Below are 25575 nucleotides of genomic sequence, written 5' to 3' on the forward strand. Positions count from 1 at the left end.
CGCTGCTGCCTATAGGCCTGTACCAGCTAGGCACGCTGCTGCCTATAGGCCTGTATCTCTCAATAAGCTCCTGTCAGCAGTCATCTGATCCTCCAATAACGCCGTCCCGACTGGTCCCTTGGGAGAGCTGTGAGCTAAGCCCTGTGTGTTCAGGTCCTCTGTGGGGGGGTGAGTTGGCATCCAGTAATTAGGGGGATGTGATGCGTAGAATGAGAGGGTGGGGAGGGCGCCCGTCTGTCCGTCTGTTTGTGTGCCATTGTGTTTTAATAATTCCAGTGCTGTCTGGTCATTCGTGGGTAGTAATATTACCCAATGACCTGCCACAGAGACTGGTGTGTGTGTGTGTGTGTGTGTTTTCCAGCTAGGCAGCCCTAACCCCTGAGTCTGCCCTCGGGGTGGTCAGGAACAACATTCCTGAGATGTTGCAACGTGAAGTGTGTTTGTCCCCAGACTGTTGAGATCTTCTGTTGGGAAAGAGGTCTATGCTTACATTGTGCTCTGTTAGGCCCAGATCCAAACCTCACCTTTCATCATTCCTAGACTGCTGAATTTATTATAACGTCGAACCACGCACAAACTCACATCGTATGGTGGGTTTAATTCTCACTCCTGCACAGTCTTTCTTTATCTGGCGTCGGCCAATGGGTGAACGTGTGTGTGTGTGTGGTGTCTGTCGTTGCATTGAACAATATGGACGCTCAAGTATCTAACCATATTCGCAAAGCAGCTCTGAGTAGGAGGGTTGCTCTACGATCAGTTTTTCCTTTCAAATCGTAATGAATGAGAGGGGACCTGATCCTAGGTCTGCACTCTTACTCTGAGATGCTGGATGAGTACGGACCCTGCTCTGTTGGGCTCCTGTCCCCTTGTCCGTAAACTGCTGTCCTATATGTTCCTGTGAGCAGCTGAGCACCCCAAACGACAATCGGAGCCTGTGTGTCTGGGTGTGGCCGGGTGTGCTGCATGTCTGGCACTCTGTCTGCTGTTGGGAGTCAATGCGGGATGTTGTAACAACGTTTTGGTTAGAGCAGTGAGGAGAAATGGCAGATATATGGGATGGGAGAACTGGTTACATCATTTGATATGCTGTCGGATAGATGGAGAGGACTAGAGGGAGTTGGATAGAGGATTTTTGGCAGCAGAATGCAAAATCCATTATTTAGTCCTTTGTGTCGGGCAGCGGTGTAGTCGTTATTGATGTGGAATCGGCACTCCAGAAACCATACTGGGAACAGGAAAGGCCGCGTTCGACATTTTGGCAACTCGTGCAAGAGCTTCTGATTCAATCCATTTACACTGGGTCTGTGATAGTAAGCAAAGGATTAACGTCAACAAAACAAAGTGACTCCGCCGGCCGACCGACAGCACACTACCTTTCACCAGAGCTGCCGGAGGAAGGGAGGAAAGTTTGTGTGGCCAGTATTGGTCTTCCATCTCAATATAGGACAGGGAGCTGAGAGGATAGGAGGTGGAGAGTATTTCAGCGGGAAGACTCTGTAGACTGTACTCTATACCCCTCAGCCTGCTGCCTGCAGCGGGAAGACTCTGTAGACTGTACTCTATACCCCTCAGCCTGCTGCCTGCAGCGGGAAGACTCTGTAGACTGTACTCTATACCCCTCAGCCTGCTGCCTGCAGCGGGAAGACTCTGTAGACTGTACTCTATACCCCTCAGCCTGCTGCCTGCAGCGGGAAGACTCTGTAGACTGTACTCTATACCCCTCAGCCTGCTGCCTGCAGCGGGAGCTGCCCATATAAGGCTGTGTGGGTATAAATAAGCCTGAGAGGGCCCCTCTATCCTGGGGGAGGAGACCAGAGAGGGAGGAGGGAGGACAGGCCCAGCTGCCCTATTTGTACTGTACAAGTAGGAGTTCCAGCTGGATGGAGCCAGCCAGTGGTGTGCACAGCAGTCTCCCAGATATTGAGACGGGGACGAAAGCGAGGGAGAAGGGGTGTTGGGGGTGAAGGGGTGTTGGGGGTGAAGGGGTGTTGGGGGTGAAGGGGTGTTGAGGTGAAGGGGTGTTGAGGTGAAGGGGTGTTGAGGTGAAGGGGTGTTGAGGTGAAGGGGTGTTGGGGGTGAAGGGGTGTTGAGGTGAAGGGGTGTTGGGGTGAAGGGGTGTTGAGGTGAAGGGGTGTTGGGGGTGGGAATGAGAGAAATGTTTGGAGTTCCTCCTACTGCAAGTCTCCACACGCCCCTGTTGACTCCAAAGGCTTGTGTTCTCTATCTCTCTGTGTGTGTGTGTGAGAAAGAGTGTGTATTCCCTTTGTTGGGGGAATTGCCATTGCCCTACAGCCCTGTCTCTCGCATGTCTTCACACTGGACCAGTTGCCCTGAGGGCAGGGTCAGGCTCATCTCAACTGGGATGATGGAGGATTGGTGGGGGAAAGGTGGTGGATAATCCCTTGTCCCTAAAGGTCAGTTTAGCAGTTGAGCCTCTAATGGTGAATAGTAATAAAAAGCTGATCCCAGACCAGGGTGTAGCCTTATTGTGAGCTAGACGACTAGAGTTCACCTCGCCCACACAGAGGAATCTCCACTGATTGATTTAGACTCTGTGTGTGTGTTCAAACCTCTTCCTCCTCCTCATTCCTGCTGGGGTAATGGGGGGGAGAGAGAGAGAGAGAGAGAGAGAGAGAGAGGAGGGCTAGCCAGGGCTGGCTGGCTGGCTGGGATAACGTCTTTATGCAACACTGGAGACGCTTTAGGAAATGCCTGCTCGGCCCAAAGTGCTGTCTCAGGCAGAAAAGAGGAGTGTGTGGCAGCGTGTGTCTCTGGGCGAGAAGGAGAGGCAACCAGATGTGTTGCCCTCACGACGCCAGGACAGCGGAGTCAATCACCACCTTCCGGAGACACCTGAAACCCCACCTCTTTAAGGAATACCTGGGATAGGATAAAGTAATCCTTCTAACCCCCCCTTAAAAGATTTAGATGCACTATTGTAAAGTGGTTGTTCCACTGGATATTATAAGGTGAATGCACCAATTTGTAAGTCGCTCTGGATAAGAGCGTCTGCTAAATGACTTAAGTGTGTGTGTGTGTGTGTGTGTGTGTAAGAGAGCGAAAGCACTCGATTTTAGCCTGTTTGCTTCCGTTACCCTTGCAAGCTGACTGCTGTAATATTGCTTTGTCTAACTCTCCTTGGTGACAAGATAAATGTTGATGCTGTTGGCGTAGATAGATACCTGGGGGCTGTAAATGGCCCAGAGATTGTAAATGACCCAATGTGTACTGTGGTTATACTTGCTGATGCCAAAAGCAAAGATGTACAAGGATGCTTTATTCTTTCCTGCAGATGAGCAGCATTACACCGCTGTACAAATGAATCATGTTTGTGTCTGTTCTATTGCACAGTGGGTCCCGCCTTGTGATCTCATTGAATGATGTGTTTGTTTCCATGTTTTATCTGCTTTAACCAATACTTTCCGTGTGCATAATGAGCGCCCTCAGAGGAGGCTGGGGGGGGGGTCTATAGGAGGACAGGCTCATTGTAATGGGTGGAATGGAGTCATGCTGTTTCCATGTGTTAGATGTGATTGGGACCATTCCAATGATTCATTCCAGCCATTGCAATGAGCCCGTCCTCCTATAGCTCCTCTCACCAGCCCCCTCTGGTCTCCCTGTTCTATTGTGTGTGTGTGTGTGTGCTTGACCTGCAGTAATTAATTTTTTAGTACCATTTTCATTATTTTATTTCACTTCGTCTTGTTAGATTTTCACTTCACCCTGCAGTCACACCTGCAACCCTGTACGTGTGCCTATTAATCCCTCTGAATCCTATAAGTACTATATTTTAGAGGAATGTAATGGAGTTCACTCACTGCCATGTATTATGGGGACAGATGCTCTGTAATATAGTCCCTCATCCCTGTGTCAGGCCTAATGGCCTGTTCACTGTGGAAACGGCTGTGTATGGGAAAGTAGACGGCGACAGCACACTCTCACAACCCGGTGCTGTCACAATGATTCACAAAACCCAGAGAGGAAGAGGGGCACAGCAATGGAGTCAGATGAGAGAGAGCGAGAACAGGTCAGTTTGAGAGTGTTCATCGATGGCTCGGGAAGCCCCCCATGTCAATATAACACTGTCACCAAAGAGACGGCGTTATGTTATGGCAGAGTATGAGCTCATTAGCATCCTCTTTGACCACACTCTGAGGCTGCGCGACTGAGGCTACAGCTCTCTCTCGCTCTCTCTTGTCTTTTGCCATCTTCTTTTCTTTACCTCTTTATGTTGCGCTCTCCTGTCTCGTTCTCTCCTCCTCGCTCCTTTTCTGTCTTCTTCCCTCTTTTTCTCTCTCTTTTTGACTGGCTCTTTCCCGCCCACATGGCTTACATTCTTCTGACCTGACATCATAGTGGTCTTTCATCTTCTCCTCCTTCGTCCCCCTTTCCCTCCCAGTCAAGCCTCCTCACATTGCTTCTTTAGCAAACGGAAGGTTACCGTCCCTCTATAGATATATTATCATATAGATTACAATATAGACCTCACTGCACCTTTCCCTGTTCTTTCAACTTAAGCTTGTCTGTCTATCAGTTATCACACACAAGCATACCACACACACTCGCAAACCCATGAGACAAGACAGAGACAGAGGGTAAGGTTAGTGAATAGGAGGCAGACGGTCTGGTTACTGTCATCGTGGGGGAAGATGGCTGTAGCTAATGGAGACCATTGTAGCATTGCGGAGGGCTGTGTTTGCAATTGCATGGCGTTTTAGATGTGTATCTAGTTAAATAGAAACTACAGTGGCAATGTCATTTATTTTAGCTGGGGATTTTAACAAAGCAAATTTGGAGGGAAAAGCTACTGAATTCTATCAACATATTGCCTGTGATACTCGCGCATCAAAAACTCTCAACCATTGTTACTCTCCCTTCTGGGATGGCTACAAGGCCCTCCCTTCGGCAAATCAGATCTCGACTCCATCCTGCTCCTCCCTTCCTATAGGCAGAAACTCAAACAGGAAGTACCTGTACTATTCAGCGCTGGTCTGACCAATCCGAATCGATGCTGCAAGGTTGTTCGGATCACGCGGACTGGGATATGTTCCGGGTAGCCTCTGAGAATAACTTTGATGTATACACAAACACGGTGACTATTAAAACCTACCTAAACCCTGGACAGATGGCAACATTTGCGCAAAACTGAAAGCGCGAACCACCGCATTTAACTACGACAAGTTGACTGGGAATATGGCAGAATACAAACAGTGTAGTTATTCCCTCCGCAAGGCAATCAAACAGGCAAACCGTCAGTACAGAGACAAAGTGGAGTCGCAACTCAACGGCTCAGACACGAGACGTATGTGGCAGGATCTACAGACAATCACGATTAGAAAGGGAAAACCAGCCACGAAGTGGACGTCTTGATCCCAACAAGCTAAACACCTTCGCTCACTTTGAGGATAACACCGACACGGCCCGCTCCCAGGGACTGGGCTCTTGTTCTCCAGTGGCCAACGTGAGTAAGACATTAAGAATGTTAACCCTCGCAAGGCTTCCGGCCCAGACTGCATCCCTAACCGCGTCCTCAAAACATGCGCAGACCAGCTTACTGGAGTGTATATGGACATAGTCAATCTCTCCCTACCCCAGTCTGCTGTCCCCACATGCTTCAAGATGGCCACCATTGTTCCTGTAGCCAAGAAAGCAAAGGCAACTGAACTAAATAACTATCACCCCGTAGCACTCACTTCTGTCATCATGAAGTGCTTTGAGAGGCTAGACCCACTTCAATTTGCTTACCGCTCCAATCGATCCACAGACGATGCCATTGCACTGCACACTGCCCTATCCCACCGCACACTGCCCTATCCCATCTGGACAAGAAGAATACCTATGTAAGAATGCTGTTCATTGACTATAGCTCAGCCTTCAACACCATAGTACCCTCCAAGCTCATCATCAAGCTCAGGGCCCAGCTATCTCAAGGCCATCAGACTGTTAAATAGCCATCACTAGCCGTCCTCCACCCTGTACGCTGCCCTGAACTTAGTCACTGTCACTAGCCGTCCTCCACCCTGTACGCTGCCCTGAACTTAGTCACTGTCACTAGCCGTCCTCCACCCTGTACGCTGCCCTGAACTTAGTCACTGTCACTAGCCGTCCTCCACCCTGTACGCTGCCCTGAACTTAGTCACTGTCACTAGCCGTCCTCCACCCTGTACGCTGCCCTGAACTTAGTCACTGTCACTAGCCGGCTACCACCCTGTACGCTGCCCTGAACTTAGTCACTGTCACTAGCCGGCTACCACCCTGTACGCTGCCCTGAACTTAGTCACTGTCACTAGCCGGCTACCACCCTGTACGCTGCCCTGAACTTAGTCACTGTCACTAGCCGGCTACCACCCTGTACGCTGCCCTGAACTTAGTCACTGTCACTAGCCGGCTACCACCCTGTACACTGCCCTGAACTTAGTCACTGTCACTAGCGGGCTACCACCCGATGACTATGTACATGAAATCACTGGTCACTTTAATAATGTTTACATACTGCTTTCCTAATTTCATATCTATATACTGTATTTTAGTGAATGGCATTCCGACATTGCTCATTCTAATATTTGTTTCCTAATTCCATATTTTTACTTTTAGATTGTGTCTATTGTTGTGAATTGTGAGATACTACTGCACTGTTGGAGGTAGGACCACAAGTATTTCACTACACCCGTAATAACATCTGCTAAACACGTGTATGTGACCAATAACATTTGATTTGAAAGATGGCAGAGAGGCTGCGATGTGTTTCTGGCCAGGAGGGTTCTGGGTCTATTTATTCTCCTCAGTGTAGCAGAGCTGTATGACAACACAACAGCCAGAGAATCTAAAGAACCCTAGTGACCAGCAAGACGGACAGGAGGAGAGAGGGAAGAAGAGACTGAGAGAGAGATAATAAGAATGGGATAGATAGGGAGATGAAACTACTTGAGAGCGTAAATATTTGTTAAGTGTTACAATTCTTCATATGTGACTAATTAGAATGTTTAATTTAAGAGGCCTGTCTTCCTGTTTTTCATTCCGAGGCTACAGAAGACACTGGTCGCGTTCCAGGCAGCCTGTACAATGCAGTCGCCTGCCAGATGTCATATCAGAGCTTCAATTGTGGCTGCATGCAGCTCATCTGCCATTAGTCGGTCTGGAACGTGGCCGCTGTCTGTAGCTACTCGGGCCGGTCTCCTGGGCTATAAAATGTTGGAAATGAGTGTGGGTTGAAATAGTAGTGTGCTGCTCTGTGAATGTGAAGGTAATGGATGGTGGACAGTAGCAGTGCGTTGGCACCGGGCCCAGCTGAATAGAACATTGTGGGTGGATGAAGCAAGCAAGGACGTGTGCCTGTGTGTTTCTCACAGAGCTGCAATTTCTCTCCCTATGACTCACTCTGTAAACTAAGCTGCTCCAGCTCAGCGGAGGGGTGGGGTCATGTTTACTGTATATACAGTACCAGACAACACCGTCATATTGTCCTTCAACCATATGTTGATTGAGCTGATGAGTCACCGGCAATAGTTGAGGGTTGTCATAGATTTGTGTCGCGCAATGAGCTATCTCCCGTACTAGCGATATGGGTTTGCCCCGACAACGGGGAGAGGGGATGGGAATTATGGGTTTATGTGTGTCCCTGTTATAGCAGCAAAGAGTGCTACAGAGAGAGGGAGGAAGTAATAGTGGGTCTAGATGAGGGGAAGTGATAAAGAAATAGGGGAGGGGAAGAAAATTAGGTTCTGTTTTTCCCCCTCAGCATTCTGTTTGGTGTGCTATCAGTGTTTTTCCCCCTCAGCATTCTGTTTGGTGTGCTATCAGTGTTTTTCCCCCTCAGCATTCTGTTTGGTGTGCTATCAGTGTTTTTCCCCCTCAGCATTCTGTTTGGTGTGCTATCAGTGTTTTTCCCCCTCAGCATTCTGTTTGGTGTGCTATCAGTGTTTTTCCCCCTCAGCATTCTGTTTGGTGTGCTATCAGTGTTTTTCCCCTCAGCATTCTGTTTGGTGTGCTATCAGTGTTTTTCCCCCTCAGCATTCTGTTTGGTGTGCTATCAGTGTTTTTTCCCCTCAGCATTCTGTTTGGTGTGCTATCAGTGTTTTTTCCCCCTCAGCATTCTGTTTGGTGTGCTATCAGTGTTTTTCCCCCTCAGCATTCTGTTTGGTGTGCTATCAGTGTTTTTCCCCCTCAGCATTCTGTTTGGTGTGCTATCAGTGTTTTTCCCCCTCAGCATTCTGTTTGGTGTGCTATCAGTGTTTTTCCCCTCAGCATTCTGTTTGGTGTGCTATCAGTGTTTTTCCCCTCAGCATTCTGTTTGGTGTGCTATCAGTGTTTTCCCCCTCAGCATTCTGTTTGGTGTGTTTTCCATAAAGTGGTGTGACCAGTGGTTAGGGACAAGAAGTGTTTCCACAAAGTGGTGTGACCAGTGGTTAGGGACAAGAAGTGTTTCCACTCTGGGAACCAATGAGGGAGGAGCTGGACCCTAGTCATCATGTGTGTCTACTGTCGTCCTCTCTCCCAGATGTGTGTCTGTACAGTATGTCCTGCAGTGTGTGTGTGTGTGTGTGTGTGTGTGTGTGTGTGTGTGTGTGTGTGTGTGTGTGTGTGTGTGTGTGTGTGTGTGTGTGTGTGTGTGTGTGTGTCGGCTCTGCTACATTAACTCCAGCCCAGGTCCTGGCAACACTGTTGAACTGAGACAGACAGTGCTTGGCTGCTGTTTTTAAACTTCATAATGACCCAGGTTGTCATCACTTCAGACACACTTGGTGCACATCGTCCATCTTTGAAAATGAATCTCTTTAATTCATCAACTCTCTTTTTAATTTCAGACTTGATCCAGTAGGAGTGTGAGGGAGGAGTACTGAATAACAGAATAAAAGCTGTAGTGTAATGAAAGGAAGATAAGAGGATACAACATAAGCCTTAATATCAGACAGATGTGAAGAAATAGTCTCCTGACTCTTGATAACGTTGTTTATGTTTGTTGCGTTGCCCAAGGTTATATCCCCTTTACAGTCCCTTGACAACAGTGCAATTTACAGCCGGGCCATAAAGGCTGAATTTGAATTAGTCCTAGACAGCAGACCTGGGTTCAAATACTATTTGAAATCTTTCAATTCGTTTTGAGTGTTTGCTTTAACCTGCCTGGGGTGCCAGATGGTTGGGGTTTGGACTTCTATTGGTGCCAGACAAGCTCAATCAAGCACAGCTAAAGTATTTGAAATAATTTAAAATAGTAATTGAACCAAGGTCTCTCTAGAGGGCATGATGTCCTGACTGAGAGATGTGGGAGAGGAAAGAGTTAACAACCAGGCCTGATGCATACTGGTGGTCAGAGACCCCCCCCCCCCCCCCCTCCACCCTCTCTGTTCAGCACAAATATGCTACATCAGCATTCTGTCAACATACACTTGACATGGATTTAACCAACGCTAAAGTCACTGCAAATCTGTCAGATTTTTCTTGTTTTTGTTTGTTCTCTGTCCATTTCTCTTTGTTTCTTTTTCCTTCATTCTCTGTTTTGTTCTCATGCCCAGCGGTGCCCATGTGAGAGAGGGAGAGTGAAAGAGTGAGTGTGTGTGTGAGCGACCGAGAGAGCGCGTGACAGACCGAGAGAAACTCACACCGTCTGGAAAACATTACTCAGATTCCTGCAGGCGGGGGCTCTGATAATGTTGGCAGTGGTGAGAGGTAGACAAACGGGTATGAACTACAATCCCCGAGCGTAGTTCTGCAGCGTTTATTGGAGATTACAGACAGCTATAGAGTGTGTTTTGAAAAGTGAAGGTGAGGTGAAGATTCTGTCACATGCTACGACTGCCAGCTGAGCAGTAGGCTTGTCCAATAGAGGGGGCTGGAGAGCGCTGTCAGCAGCAGCAGCAAGCGGGGACGGCTGCAAGGCTGCAGACAACAAGTGTAAAAACGGCCAGTTTTTTTTTAAACCTGAGCTGTGTTAGGGGCTGGCCTGGGGAAGGCTGGGACCTGTCTGCAGGGTGGGGCAGGAAAGAGAGCCACCAACCCCCAACATCCTCACCTGGGTGCATGAAACGGAGGAAAACTGACAAACAGAAAGGGAATATCTGGCTTTCACACTACTGAGCCGAACTGAAACCAAGCTGTACTGAGCTGGCCTGGTTATGCATCACCTAGAACTGTGCTGAAAAGGACAATGTGAAAAAAAATATCTGAGCTAGATATTCCATTTGGTTCGGGTCAGAACGATAGTGTGGAAAGGGTATATGTGGCTTGGCTGTTTACTGCAGCCACCAGACACCACCACCTCCACAGACAGGAAACACTGACTCCTGCTAATGACTCTCATAAAGTTGGGATTTCCTGGGCCTTTGTGGTACACAGCCATCATACCCCATAACTCTGGAGCTCACCACCATGGTCATGATTTAGGGATTTCTGAAGTTTTCAGTTTATTTGCCCTCATTTTCACTCTTTGGGCCAGACTTCTGGACACAGATTAAGTCTACTACTGGACTAAACTCTTTCAATGGAGATTCTCTATGGAGCATCATTTTTAGTCCACGACTAGGCTTAATTTATGTCAACTGGCCCTTTTTGTGTTTAATCAGAGCTTGTTAAAGGGTTATTATAAATCAAGATGGTTTCCTTAAAAGCAGTATATGGACAAGAAGAGACTGCAATCCACACTGATCTTGTTGTTCCACACTGATAACCTTTTTTCTAGGTAAGGAAACCTATGTACTGTTGCTGAACTATCCCTTTTTAAAGCTGCAATACGTCCTTTTTCTGGGGACCTGACCAAATTCACACAGAAATGTGTGTCTATAGGTCATTTTCATTGAAAGCAAGTCTAAGAAGCGGTAGATCTGTTCTATGTTCGCTATTTCTATGTGTCCCGTTCTTAAGTTTTGTTTTTTTGCGTCTTTTACTTTTTGTACATCAGCTGAAAATATAATTTGCTTGGTTATGAAACATTTTATCTCACAGCAGTTTAGATGATACAATGATTCTCTACACCAGGGTTTCCCAAACTCGGTCCTGCACCCCCCCCCAAAAAAAACAGGAAATGGCGGTGCGATTTCCGCATAGTGCATCTTAAAATGTTCAAGCTAAAATTGTGTGCTTATTTCTTTGATTCACAGCGAAGTGGCTGGTGTTGTGTTCAGTCTGACTGCCAGACTGCTTTGGACAAATTTACAGTGTCTCAAATGGCACCCTTTTTCCCTACATAGTGCACAACTTTTGACCAGAGACCTATGGAATAGGATGGCGTTTGGGTCACAGCCATGGTCATAATAACAGTCCTACTTAGTGACTTCTCAGGTGAGGGAGGCAAAGAAACTGGGAGCTGCTCGGCTCCGCAACATGGACTGTTCCACTCCCTGCCTGCCTTGGTTCCTGTTAAATCTCCATCTCCTAAAAGAAGGGAGGGAGAGGAAGGAAGAAGCGAAACTATATGATTCATCTATAGCTCATAAAACATTTTAGTAAACTACCGTTTTGTCTTTCTGTGTAAGTCGTCCTGTATTCTCCCATAGCCCCTCACAGGTCCCCCTCTCCTTGTACAGAGGGACACATTTTCCATTTCTTCTTTTTTCTCTCTCCAGGGGTGGTTGAGTCCAGATGTGTGCTTGGAGATGTTTTTGTGGGATTTTTTTTTATGCCCCATCTGCCTTGTTTTAAGAGCAGAGGAGGCAGAGAGAAACTAGAACTAGTTCAAAGCTAGTGTTTCACCTTCCACTGTAAATCCCTTGTTGGGCCCTGTGCTGGAGGAGAGACGGAACGAGAGAGGGAATGAAAGGGAGGGAGAGAGAGAGCAGGAGCGTGGAGTGTCACTACACAGGGACTGCTTACTCTGTAGAAGGAGGGAGGGAGAAAGAGAGAGAAGGTTGAGAGAGAGAGAGAGAGTGACTAACTGAGAGGGAGAAAATAAGTAAGAGGAGAGGTGACGGCAGCTGGGTCGCTCCTACACATGGCTCCGGAGAAGTTATAAAAACAAACGTTGCACGATCGCTCTGACGTGGACGACTCACATTCTGGTAGTATAAACAATTGTTAAAGCCGACCAATAAACAGGAAGGAGAGAGATGAAGTACAGAGCCACGGTAAGAAAAGAACTGCACGCTCACTGCTCATTCTGCTCAAAGGCAACACTCAGCAACAACAGTACAAGTTTCATGTTGAGTTGTGTGTGTGTGTGTGTGTGTGTGTGCGCGTGCTTCAGTTTAAGTTGTGTACTTGTGGCGGTGCTTAAGGGCAAAACATCTGTCTAGGGGAGAGGGAGCTGATCGGTGGAGGTTTCTCTAGGAGAAACTTAATTAAGAAAATGTTCGCAGTGTGAATTAATTGCGTCACAGCTTTGAAAGTCGGTGCTCTTGAACTGCAAGGACACAGGAGAGAGGGGAATGTAGCTGGGTTTTTGACCACAATGCAACAGTTTCACCTGACACCAACTGAGTTATCCATCTATGGAATTCCTATATCTAGCTCTCTATCCATCACTTGTAACTGGGGGGGGGGGGTGTTCTGTGATGAATACCACCCTTCTATCAGTTCTATGCGGTATCCATGTGGAGGTATCTGTTTGTGTTGGTGTGTTTGCGCCACTACAGTGTTGCAATGGCAGGCCTGTGTTATGAGGCTGGGCCTGGATTCTTTGGCGCTGACTGGGAGTGAGAGGGATGATGTTAATGAAGCTGCTGTCAGTCTGTCACAGCACCGAGACAGCGCTCCAAGTCTTCCCCAACCCTACTGCTTGTCTTCCTGTCACTGTCACCTCCGCAGCCTGGGCACACATGTGACTCCGACTCTCTCTGGGGGAAGGGGTCTGGGAGGTACGACTGTGGGTGCATCCCAATAACCTCTGTTTCTTCCTGAAGTGTGCACTTGTTCACTTCAACCCACACATTTAAAACCATTGGATTGGTGAAGGCATAGGCTAGGCTAGGAAGTTTCCACCATTTCATATAATATCTTTTTTTGGACTGCATGCCCCAATGTGTTTGGCTCCTACCAGCATGTTGTCCTCAGCCGACTTTAAAACTCCTCTGAGGGGTGCGGTCACTTGAAAGAATTCCCATGGAAAACCATTGACCCAGTTCAACCCCTGGTTGTATGTCAGTGTTATGATGGGCCAAATATGATGATTTGCACCGTTTCCTGTGTGTTTTGTTGACTTCAAGGACACGGTACGTAATCAAGTAGTGCTAGTGTGTATGAACCAAGGCTGCTGTGGACCTCCAGCTAACTGCACTAATGAGGAAGACGTGGACCAGACCTTTTTGAACAGGGTCGTATTCACTAGACACCAAATGGAAGAAAACTGTCCAATAAGAAATTATATTTTTGTTGTTGTTGCAAAACCAGGTGCCTGATTCTCAGGGTCTCGTAAGGAGTGCATTAGAAGTTGTCCACACTAGTTTAGGTGGAATGAATACAATATTTTGACCAACAGCAATATGACCTGTCATTCCTGGGTCCTGCTAGTCTCTCAATGAAAGCAGCACTCTCTGAGACTGCAATCAAAGCTACTCATACTATATGAGTATACATTGTATACAATACTTGAGCCTGCAATAGATGACTCCACTATTTCCTCCCTCTCTCTCCCCATCAGTAGATCCTGATTAGAATCTCATTGGGAGGAAATGCTGTTTATTTTAGTGGCACACTGCAGTGAGGGGCTGGTACACAGAGAGACACGCACTGATTACAGAATACACTGAGTGTCCCCTGAGAGACTGAATGTGCAGTCGCCGCTGGCTCTTATTGGCCGTGCGGTTGCTTTTCTTCTCTTTTAATTGGCTGATTTGTTTGTAGTGAGGAAAGGTCTAGTTTGCGTGAAGGTAAAGTTTGGCAGAAAGAAAGAGAACCGAGCCATTTGAGTTGAACCTGTTGACTGGTCTTCTTGAAATGCTCTAACCCTACGTTGGGTCTGTGTTTCGGGACGGACGTGAATCCTATACCTTGTCCTTTTCAGGGGGATATTTTTTCTACCTCAGCTGCCCGTATGAGTGGGAGATGGAGAATGTTTTCACCTGCTAATGTAGAGCTATTGTTGTCACACTAGTCTGTCCACTTTCCCCTATACACATATGTGGGTCAAAGACGTATAATGATTTCAAAGTAGCAAAAAATAAAACCGCAATTACAATTCCCTAAAAGGCTTGTTTATGTTCATTGGAGTGTTACGTATGCCCTTATATTAGTTATATGCAAGAATAAAGCCAATAATATTTTTTTTATTGTGATTCATATGAATGTACCCTAGTAAAATGTCATTTAGTATAACACAAGTGTGTTAAAAAAAATCACAAGGTTATATATCCATGCTTAGACTGGCAGAAATATAACTACCCAGAAAAAATGACATTTTTTATTTTGAATACCACGTATTTGATGTGTCATGGGTACAACTCAACATTTGTTAAGTTTTTTACAAAAACATCCTGCCTTACACTGAAAAAAAAATGAAAAAATCTATGAAAATATCTTTCACTTCATCCTTTGAGATTTGTTTTTGTCTCTAATGACTCAAACCAAAGTTATTGTATTTTAATATAAAATACTGGTGTTATACTGTGTTACCCTGAATGGCACAACTGTGCAAGAGGACAAATACATTAGTGTCTAGTTGGAGAAACAGACGCCTCACAAGTCCTCAACTGGTAGCTTCATTAAATCGTACCCGCAAAACACCAGTCTCAACGTCAACGGTGAAGAGGTGACTCCGGGATGCTGGTCTTCTAGGCAGAGTTGCTAAGAAAAAGCCATATTTCAGACTGGCCAATCAAAAGAAAATATTAAGATGGGCAAAAGAACACAGGCACTGGTCAGAGGAACTCTGCCAGCATCCCGGAGTCGCCTTTGCACTGTTGACTTTGAGACTGGTGTTTTGCGGGTACTATTTAATGAAGCTGCCAGTTGAGGACTTGTGAGGCGTCTGTTTCTCAAACTAGACACTCTAATGTACTTGTCCTCTTCCTCAGTTGTGCACTGGGGCCAGTTAGCGCTGTTCTGTGAAGGGAGTAGTACACAGCGTTGTACGAGATCTTCAGTTTCTTGGCAATTTCTCGCATGGAATAGCCTTCATTTCTCAGAACAAGAATAGACTGACGAGTTTCAGAAGAAAGGTCTTTGTTTCTGGCCATTTTGAGCCTGTAATCGAACCCACAAATGCTGATGCTCCAGATACTCAACTAGTCTAAAGAAGGTCAGTTTTATTGCTTCTTTAAATCAGGACAACAGTTTTCAGCTGTGCTAACATAATTGCAAAAGGGTTTTCTAATGATCAATTAGCCTTTTTTAAAATGATAAACTTGGAACTTGGATTCGCTAACACAAGGTGCCATTGGAACACAGGAGTGATGGTTGCTGGTAATGGGCCTCTGTACGCCTATGTAGATATTCCATAAACAATCTGCCGTTTCCAGCTACAATAGTCATTTACAACATTAACAATGTATTCACTGTATTTTTTTTTATCAATTTGATGTTATTTTAATGGACAAAAAATGTGCTTTACTTAAAAAAACGAAAAAAACATTTCTAAGTGACCCTGAACTTTTGAACGGTTATGTACTGTGTGTACGGTTATGCATGCGTACACACACACACACACACACACACACACACACACACACACACACACACACACACACACACAGATAGCTTCACATGCGTCCCTCTTTTTCAAGCCTTGAGGGGGGACTCCATGGCAGTCAATCACCATCAAAACGTTACTATAAACTTGAAGTAGGCCACTGATTCATATCATGGTATCATTAGACCTCTTTTGAAACAGCTCTTCTGAAGTCTGTCATTGTAAACCCTTATTGATTTCACCTTCAGTATGTTTCCATGTGAAATATTTCTACAGTAACACTTCCTATGAATACCCGCATTATAAACATTTATGACAAGCTATCCATTCTAACTCACCATAAATGCACAAATGGCAGTTCAAACATTCTATATACTCAAAGATTATGCTTTAAAAGTGAAAGTGCTCAGGATACCCTGTTGTGCTTTGATACATATCTTGACTTTTTTAATCATTTTGCTTCCTTCCTAAATGGCCACGTGTGACCTCACTTGCGGCCATAGAAAACCCAGAAGCTTCACAGTCAGCCTATAACCTTGAGAGAGACACATGACCGCTATCCCCTGTCAGTTCTGTAGTGAGTCCCAGTATGTAGTCACGTGTATGATCCCTGAAGTATCCATCTGTGTTACTCCCTTTCCTTCTGTGTTACTCCCTTTTTTAATAACAAGGTAGAAGAGAGGAGAGCCAGACAACTGATTCATAGTAGAACATTTTTCAAAAGGGCAAAACTCTTGAGTGGCTAACCGTGCGCTCCGTAGAAGCAGATTATACCCATATTTGTTTTTAGTTACGCTGGCTGAAACAGAACTGGGGAAAGGCCTATATTCTCCACTTTCCCACAGACATAAATCCCTCCTTATTTTTACTCATGCTGCCTTTTTGGATGAGCCGAGGTAGACTGCAAACCGGATGTCATTGTTTTCAATGAGAGAACGATGCTGAATGCCGTTCAGGCTGCCGGTGAATGCCGTTCAGGCTGCCGGTGAATGCCGTTCAGGCTGCCGGTGAATGCCGTTCAGGCTGCCGGTGAATGCCGTTCAGGCTGCCGGTGAATGCCGTTCAGGCTGCCGGTGAATGCCGTTCAGGCTGCCGGTGAATGCCGTTCAGGCTGCCGGTGAATGCCGTTCAGGCTGCCGGTGAACGCCGTTCAGGCTGCCGGTGTAGATGGGACCAGGGGCGGAGCCAGAGGGGTCTCCGGGGGGCCACTGGACACCCCTGACATCTGATGTGCCACCCAAATGTCATTCGCTATTGGCAGTTTGATGCTGATTGACATCTCATTTCACCTCTTGTTGAAAGAAGCATTTACTTTGACGTTCGGCAGCGCAATTTTCAAATCGAGGACGAGAGAATATTAACATTGGTTGTGAGACAGAAGAATAAGAAGAACATACAGAAGAAGAGAATATTTCCATAGATCCACAAGCTCTTTTCGCGATTGGCGAAAGCATCATATTTGAAGTAAGTTTAAGGTTTAGCATCGGGTTTAGTTTTCCTGAGCAACTTCTACATAACTTACACAGCGATTCAACTTAACGTTAGACCTTTGGTTCCATTAACAGACAGTTAATCAGATAAGGGAGATCGGTTCCCAATTTAGCCTAACATTGTTTACATTTGTGCTAGTAAGGCACACATATACAGTGCAGTGTCCTAAATTAGAGTATACGAATGTTTAGCTAATGTGGGGTAACTAGTAGGCTACAGCTGTCAGTGTTCAGCAAGTTAACATTCAGCAATTTTTGTACTTGAACTCAAAACTAAGTTATTATCAATCTGTTAACGTTACTCAAAAGATTACCACAATTTGCAGATACACCTTTATGATAGCAAACAGGCTAAAAAAGTATAGCTAGCTAAGTTACTTACTGCAGAGTAGGGCTAGCCATGATCTAACTAGTAACTTAGGCTGGTAGTTGATTTTAAGGTACAGTTATGATAATGTGATTTGTAATTAAGATTGAGATTGGACTAAAATCTGGGTAATTGGATGCTTAGATGTAACCATAGACTGTCTTATTTTTGCATAGGGTCAATTAACATGAAAAGAAAGGGAGAGATATCAGACTTCTGTCCCTGAAGGACACAATGGTAGGCCAGGCCTATACTTTAAACTACACATTTTAGTTACCAGCTGTTAGTATCTAATCTTGTGGATCTCTTAATTATATATTTTGATAGAGATATGACACATTATTTAATGTGTATTTCAGACGTTTCAAGATCCAGAGAAGGGGGTCCTGTACAGCCGTGTCTGAAAACATTTCCCAGAACTCAGCATGGTACTAGGAAAAGGGCTTTCAACAGCTCCTGGTATAAGGACAATTCATGGCTTTAATATTCTCTAAATCAAGATTCTACTTATTGTTTCGCCTGTAGGCATTTTTCTCTGCCCAATACACCGGAATCTGCCTTCACATCACAGTCAGGTTTTTGTAACTGGAAAAAGGCACTGTTTAAAGATTCTGGGTTTAAGCTCCATTTGAAGGCAGAGCATCATATCAATGCCATGTATGCTTGGAATCAGCATAAAAGGGTTATTGACAGCAACTCAATGTTAGATGTCATAAATGAGGACCGGAAAAAGAAAGTTGAGAAACTGTACTTACATTAAAACAATTGCAGATGTGCTCCTATTAACTGCCACTCAAAATATAGTGCAGAGAGGTCATCGAGTATCTGACTCTTACAACAAGGGTCATTTCTTTGACAGTCTTAGAAGAAATAGCAAAGCATGACCCTCTCATAGAGGAAAGGATGAATGCATGTGGCAATGCTAAGTACACAAGCCACCAAATCCAGAAGGAAGTTCTTGAGGGCTGAGCTGAGACGGTACAAAGTGAAATAATAAGAGAAGTAAAAGAAAGTGAAGTTTTTTGTGTAATTGCAGATGAAACCAAAGATTTAAAGAAAAAATAACATGTCTTTTTATTTGTGAGGTACTATTACAACGGGGCCATCCACGAAAGCTTTTTACACTTTCAGTCAGCTGAAAGCTTGCAGCAGGTCTCACAAAAATTATAATTGATTGCCTTGAAAAAACATGGTCTGGACCACAGAAATAATCTTGTGGGGCAAGGCTATGACGGTGCATTCGTCATGAGCGGAAAGCATTCTGGTGTGTCTGCACAGATTAAAAACAGTGCAAGATTTGCATTTCATGTGCACTGTTATGCACATTGTTTGAATTTGGTTCTTGTCGATGCTGTAAAATCAGTGCCTGAGACAGTTCACTTTTTTCCTCTCCTGCGGAAGCTTTATAACTTTTGTATCTGGCTCGTACGTTCGTCTCAAGTGGCTTGCAGTTCAGAAAGAGCTGTATCCACAGCAGCAGCCCAGGGAACTACAGAGACTTATGGATGTAAGGTGGGCATGCAGATACATGGCATGCAGTTCTGAGAGTGCTACAGGATATCACACTTGAAAATAGTGGTGATGGATCAGTGGAGGCAAGGGGCCTTCTTTCTCAGATTTATATTTCATAGGGCTTTTGGTTACCTTTTGTAAAGTGCTTGGTGATGCCAAATCTATTTCTGACATGCTCCAATCAAGCTCCCTTGACCTAGCAAGGGCTGTGGATCTAGTAGGTGCCCTTACAGACACATTACAGGACTACAGAAGTGAGGGTTACTTTGGAAAACTATGGAAAGAGGTTGAAGAGATTGCAGTGCACTGCAAAATAAGTGTACAAACAGTGTGTAAAAGACAGCCTAAAACAAGCTTAAGATTTCACGACTCATTGAGCACTGTTGGACAGAAAAATAGTGACCAAAGTGATGGTGAGCGCTTCCAAAGAGCTATCTTTTATCAGGTGCTTGACAGTCTCACAGCTGAGCTGCAGAGGTGTTTTTCAAAGAAGAATTGCGAGACAATGTAAGGGGTCCAGTCTCTCAACCCACAGAGTACACCATTCTTGAATGAGGAGCCTTTGCCTTTGCCCAGACATTTAGAGTCAGATTTAGAGGACCTCAAACATGAGGGTCATCAAACCAAGCAGCTTCTTGATAGGAGAGAGAAAAGTGGAAGGGACAGACCGTCTACTCTCCTTGACTTTGTTGTGTTTCTAGAACCTTATAAAGGAGGTCTCCCATGAGTTATTTCGACTTGGTAAGATTTATATTGTTACACCAGTCAGCCGTGCTTCTTGCGAAAGAAGCTTCTCGGCTTAAACTGTTGTCCTAAGGTGGGTTTTAATCGGTGGTTGATGACAGGTTGTCACCTCGGAATTCTCAAGGTTGAGTCAAGGAGGGTATGCGCCCTCAACACGGATGAGTGTGTGAAACATTTTGGCAGTTTTCACCAGAACTGCAGAATTATGCTGTTTTTAAATCTACCTAGGATAATTTGGCACTTAGGCGGTCCCTCTGGTAAAACATGCACTGTGTACTAGCTAGTACACTGACATTCTAAAATGATACATCTAAAGGGTATCTTGTCACACATATTTAATTTGGTCTTGATTAGGCCAATTACAAAAAATGTCTTTGCTATTAGTTAACATATGAGCATAAATATGATACTGTAGTTTGTAATATTGATGGGCACCAAAATTATTTGTATTTTTCAAGTCCAATTCTGCTTGATACCTGGTTTGTCAAATTGCATTTTTTTTTTTTTTTTGTAAATAAACTATGCAATTGATCTCCTTGGTGCTTGAGCTTTATTTTCTGAAAATATTTGGGATATTCAACACTTTTATAGACCCAGATTATATATTAATGAAAACAGAGTGACTTGTGTGTGAGAGAAATGTAACTACAGTTCCGAGGTAGAGACACTGACTAGAGAATTCTAGTGAAGTAACCCTTTTGGACCACACTATCTGCGACATTGAAGAACTCCCGGTTAAGTGGATTATCACTTCTACCTCTAATCACCAAACAGGATACATTCATGCGCCTTAGATGCCAGGTTCGGGTTACACACACACACACATTTTCTGTCATGGTCTATGGACCCCCTGAAGTAGCCTTGGCCACCCCATGTACAAAACTCTAGTTCTGCTACTGGACGGAACTTGCCACCAGAGTTAAAATATTACAAATGTTTGCCGTCTGCGGTAGCACTGTTTGTTTGTTTACTGAAATCACGATAGCAACGCAGTCTTGATGGCTTGCTTTTACGGTTACCATCTTGCTTTCTTGTCCCGCTATGCCGACTGTTATGACGGTTTTGGCGTCCCTCGTCTAAATGCAGCATTAGTCTTTCTTTCTCTTCTATTAATATTTTCTCAGGTAAATAATCTAATCAATTAGTGACCTTTATAAAGCAGCCTTTATTCATTCATTTAACTATTCAACCCCCACCATTCTGAAAAGGATAACATAAAATGATATTTATTAAGTGATAATGCCCGAGAAGCCGGTGTTTGAAGGATATATTAGCACGGGTGTTGGCAAACCGTGACAATATGTCCTCCAAACATCGGCTTCGAGGGAATTATCACTTTTATACATTGGATTACCAACATATTCAAATCATTTACATTACAAAAAATTTACATATTTTCATTACTTTATTTGAGGAATTATTTCATCCATCCACAAGATATTGTCCCCACACAAATCTAGGGTTGCTACCCAAGCCGGCTGGTCGTTTGTTCTATCGGTTCGGTTGCCACAGACGCGACCCAGTAGTTTATTCTAAATGTTCTATTGCCATACTGGCTGGCTACGTTCTTATCCCTTGCTCGCTAGCTAGCCAACTACAGCTAACTTACTGTCATGTCAAACAGTGTAGCCAGAATAACATCATTAGCTGCATATCCTTTTGTTTACGCTGTTTTCTAGTGACATTTACTTGAATACATCCTTAAAAATGAGTTGAGGCTCTCTCGTCAGGACACTGTTGTTCAGAGCAGCTAGCCAACAACACAGCAAACACAATCACTTCAAACTGAAGCTGGAAAGACTGCAAACTAGCTGCACTTCGTTTCGTTTGACCTTTAAGTAAACATGTCTTTGTATATATCCATAAAAATGATGCCAGCTGATTAATGATTTCGACTGGCTGAGAAACGCTGCCTGCCTGTCTGTCTCGTCCCGACTTCCGACCCCTACACGTTAATTATTATGGGACAGCTGGAGATCGGATTTAAATATTGAAACAATGTGGCAAATGTCTGAGAGACAGGCAGCAAGGCTAATACACATCTCTGCTGTTGAAAACTAAATGTTAGCCTAAAATAATGTGAGAATGTCTAAATATTTTTTATAGTGGAGATCAAGTTTACAACTTCCCTGGCTGGGCTGATGAGACGGTGGATTACGCAGTCAGATTGAACAGAGTAAATAGGCATTTAAATCAGATTTAGCTAGTGGTAACTTGTGGAATAGACACCGGCTGGAATGCGGTTTTAATCAACCAGCTTTCAGGTTTAGAACCACCTGTTTTTATAATTAAGCAATAAGGCATGCGGGGCTGTGGTATATGGCCAATATACCAGGCTAAGGGCTGTTCTTATGGACGATGCAATGTGGTGTGCCTGGATACAGCCCATAGCCGTGGTATATTGGCTATATACCACAAACCCAGAGGTGCCTTATTGATATTATAAACTGGTTATCAATGTAATTAGAACAGTCCAAATCTGTTTTGTCATACCTGTGGTAAACGGTCTGATATATAGCACGTCCGCCAGCCAATCAGCATTCAGGGCTCAAACCACCAAGTTTATAATATTGTAATGAAACAGCAGGGAGCAGGTCTCGAACCCTCGACCTTCAAACCCGAAGTCCGGCGCGCTATCGACTGTGCCACAAAAGCATGCTCGAGCGGCACAGTCGATTTCCGCGCTTATAAACCCAGGGTCGTCACAATATGTAATAATATAACAGGATACATTTACATTTAAGTCATTTAGCAGACGCTCTTATCCAGAGCGACTTACAAAATGGTGCATTCACCTTATGATATCCAGTGGAACAACCACTTTACAATAGTGCATCTAAATCTTTTAAGGGGGGGGGTTTAGAAGGATTACTTTATCCTATCCTAGGTATTCCTTAAAGAGGTGGGGTTTCAGATGTCTCCGGAAGGTGGTGATTGACTCCGCTGTCCTGGCGTCGTGAGGGAGCTTGTTCCACCATTGGGGTGCCAGAGCAGCGAACAGTTTTGACTGGGCTGAGCGGGAACTGTGCTTCCTCAGAGGTAGGGGGGCAAGCAGGCCAGTGGTGGATGAACGCAGTGCCCTTGTTTGGGTGTAGGGCCTGATCAGAGCCTGAAGGTATGGAGGTGCCGTTCCCTTCACAGCTCCGTAGGCAATCACCATGGTCTTGTAGCGGATGCGAGCTTCAACTGGAAGCCAGTGGAGAGAGGATACCATGGCTAAGGACCACTTAGTTTATTCCCTTATAGCAACATAACCCTATAAGGGGTGGAAAAAGTACCCAACTGTCAAACTTGAGTAAAAGTAACGATACCTTAATAGAAAACGATTAAAGTAAAAGTGAAAGTTACCCAGTAAAATACTACTTGAGTAAAAGTAAATCTACTTAAGTATCAAAAGTATAAATAAATGTAAATTCCTTCGCAAACGGATAGCCAGGGGCACACTGCAACATAATTTATAAACGAAACGTGTGTTTAGTGAGTCCGCCAGATCAGAGGCAGTAGAGTTGACCAGGGATGTTCTCTTGATAAGTGTGTGAATTGGACCATTTTCCTGTCCTGTAAAGCATTTGTATTTATTATGGATCAAAATGTAACGAGTACTTTTGGGAGTCAGGGAAAATGTGTGGAGTAAAAGTACATTTTCTTTAGGAATGTAGCAAAGTAAAAGTTGTCAAATATAAATAGTAAAGTACCGATAGCCCAAAACTTTTGTACTATCAAGTGCTTTTACTTTACGCCACTGCTTACACATCACTCAATGTAACTGCAATGGATAATGTTTAAATCTCTTGTCTGTCACAGCTGTTGTTCATCGCAGACTTAAAGATGCTGATAGGAGACACGTGATGCCGCGGAGCTGAACAGACGTTGACAAACCGAGCTCTTGAAATTTATCCTATTATTACCTAAATAACAACGTTCAAACAATATTCTAACATCGGCTGATAAATTGTCAAATACTTACCTTCCCAAAGAGCCATGGACCTCCGACCGAGAGGCAAGAAGGACGACCAAAACGTCGTTGAATCCCAAGACAACGATAACGCCACAGCTAGCAAGTTTAGCATTAGCCCTCATATCTCAGACGACGGTTCCAGACTATTGCTCTCGGCAGCCTCGCAAGACATGCTGGCTACTCTCCTCCGGGAAATTCAGGATGGTAACAAAGGTCTTTCTATGAAAATTGACAAGAAATCGGCTGAACTCCATTCTTCCATCGACGACCTGAAATCCTCCATGAATGATCTCCTTCTGAGAACGACTGAGGCCGAGATGCGCATTAGCACAGTTGAGGACACCGTCGCTCGACATGACCAGGTTCTGATAGAACTGCAGAAGGATAATGCCTACCTCAAAAACAAAGTAGACCAGATGGAGAACCAGAGCAGACGCAGTAATATCCGTGTGGTGGGATTGAAAGAGGACAGCGAGGGCCGTGACCCGGTCCGCTTCTTCACTCAATGGATCCCGGATGTCCTAGGCATAATCAACTTCACCAAGCCGCTGGAAATCGAACGCGCCCACAGAACATCAGCGCCGGAACCCCGGCCAGAGGAGCCCCCACGTACCGTTCTGGTCAGGTTCCTCCGTTTCCAAGACAGAGAGAAGATACTGCAACTCGCAAGAGCCAAAGGGGACATCACCTTCGATGGCAATAGGGTCAGCCTTTTCCCGGACATGAGTGTTGATCTCGCCAGACGTCGCAAGCAGTTCAGACCTGCCGCCAAAGCACTGAAGGAGAAGAACATCACCGGCTACCTCATCCACCCTGCGCGGATGAAAGTTCAGTACAAAGGCGGATGCCATATCTTCAACACACCGGGAGAAGTATTCACTTTTCTCAAAGAACCGAACCGCGACTGAAAAACGGTCTCTCTGGGGGATAAGATCCAATCTGTTTGTTTTCTCTTATCTGGACTGATCTGCTGATATCGGATCCGTCTACCCCGCTATCCGGTCGCTATAATTGATTTGTACATTTTCAACTAACCGATTTTCCCCGGGGTGAGTTCTATTACATTTACAGGAGACTATATTTTGGTTTAGTCAATATCCACTGGACGAAGCAATAAGTGGGTTTAGGCCCACCGCTTCCCCCCCATTTATGTTTCTCCTCTCCCGAAAAGAGACTCAAGCAGCCCTTACCGTGGGCAGTAATTATTCAGCCATAAATGCTTATTCACAACGTTTGTTTTCAATTTAGAGAGCTCGCAGGTTTTAGTTTACGCCAAGGTTTAGCTAGTAAGAGTAAGGTGGAAAGCGAGCAGCAACGTATCTCTACAAGTGTATTCATGTTTGATTGTTGGGATTGTTGTTTTAGTCTGACAATCGGGGTGGGTGGGTTTTTTTTCCCCTTTTTTTCCATGTTTATTGTTGTTTCCTTCCTAAAGAGGCACATAGGTCACTTCTGTGTTCAAACCAAAGTTGAAACATTTCCTGACTATTTACATATGAGCGATTTCCATTCGGTTACATATTTCAAACCCAACCTATGCTTAATCCACTAAAATATGTCACATTCAACGTAAAAGTCCTTAACAGCCCGATTAAAAGGAAAAGAGTCTATACATGCCTTAAGAAATTAAAGGCCGATATTGTGTTTCTACAAGAAACACATCTTACAGCCAGCGAACACAAGAAATTGAAGAGGGAATGGGTAGGACAAGTTTTTGCGTCCTCTTTTAACTCCAAAGCAAGAGGAACTGCAATTTTGATAAGTAGACACATCCCCTTCTGCGTCAACAACACCATCTCTGATCCCTCGGGCAGGTTTGTTTTGGTGCAGGGGCATATGTTTTCAGAGTCTTGGACCCTGCTGAATATTTATGCTCCTAACTTCGATGACCATATGTTTATACAGAATGTCTTCCTTCAGGTCGCTCAAGCACCACCAGGATGGCTACTGG

General features: G+C 44.8%; 1 protein-coding gene across 4 annotated transcripts in view; it reads left to right on the forward strand.

Moving 5' to 3' along the window:
• LOC106580786 (unconventional myosin-Ic) overlaps positions 1–25575 on the forward strand; it is a 78061-nt gene that overhangs the window by 15921 nt on the left and 36565 nt on the right. The window contains exon 1 of one of the 4 annotated variants that reach the window (XM_014162198.2): positions 11853–12056. The exons of the other annotated variants lie outside the window; for them this stretch is intronic. Within the exon in view, the coding sequence (XP_014017673.1) occupies positions 12039–12056 (18 nt within the window). The 5' untranslated portion in view covers positions 11853–12038. Of the gene's footprint in view, positions 1–11852; positions 12057–25575 lie in introns of those variants that run through there. 4 annotated transcript variants of the gene reach the window in all.

Source organism: Salmo salar, chromosome ssa20, assembly GCF_905237065.1.
Source record: "Salmo salar chromosome ssa20, Ssal_v3.1, whole genome shotgun sequence".
NCBI lineage: Eukaryota > Metazoa > Chordata > Actinopteri > Salmoniformes > Salmonidae > Salmo > Salmo salar.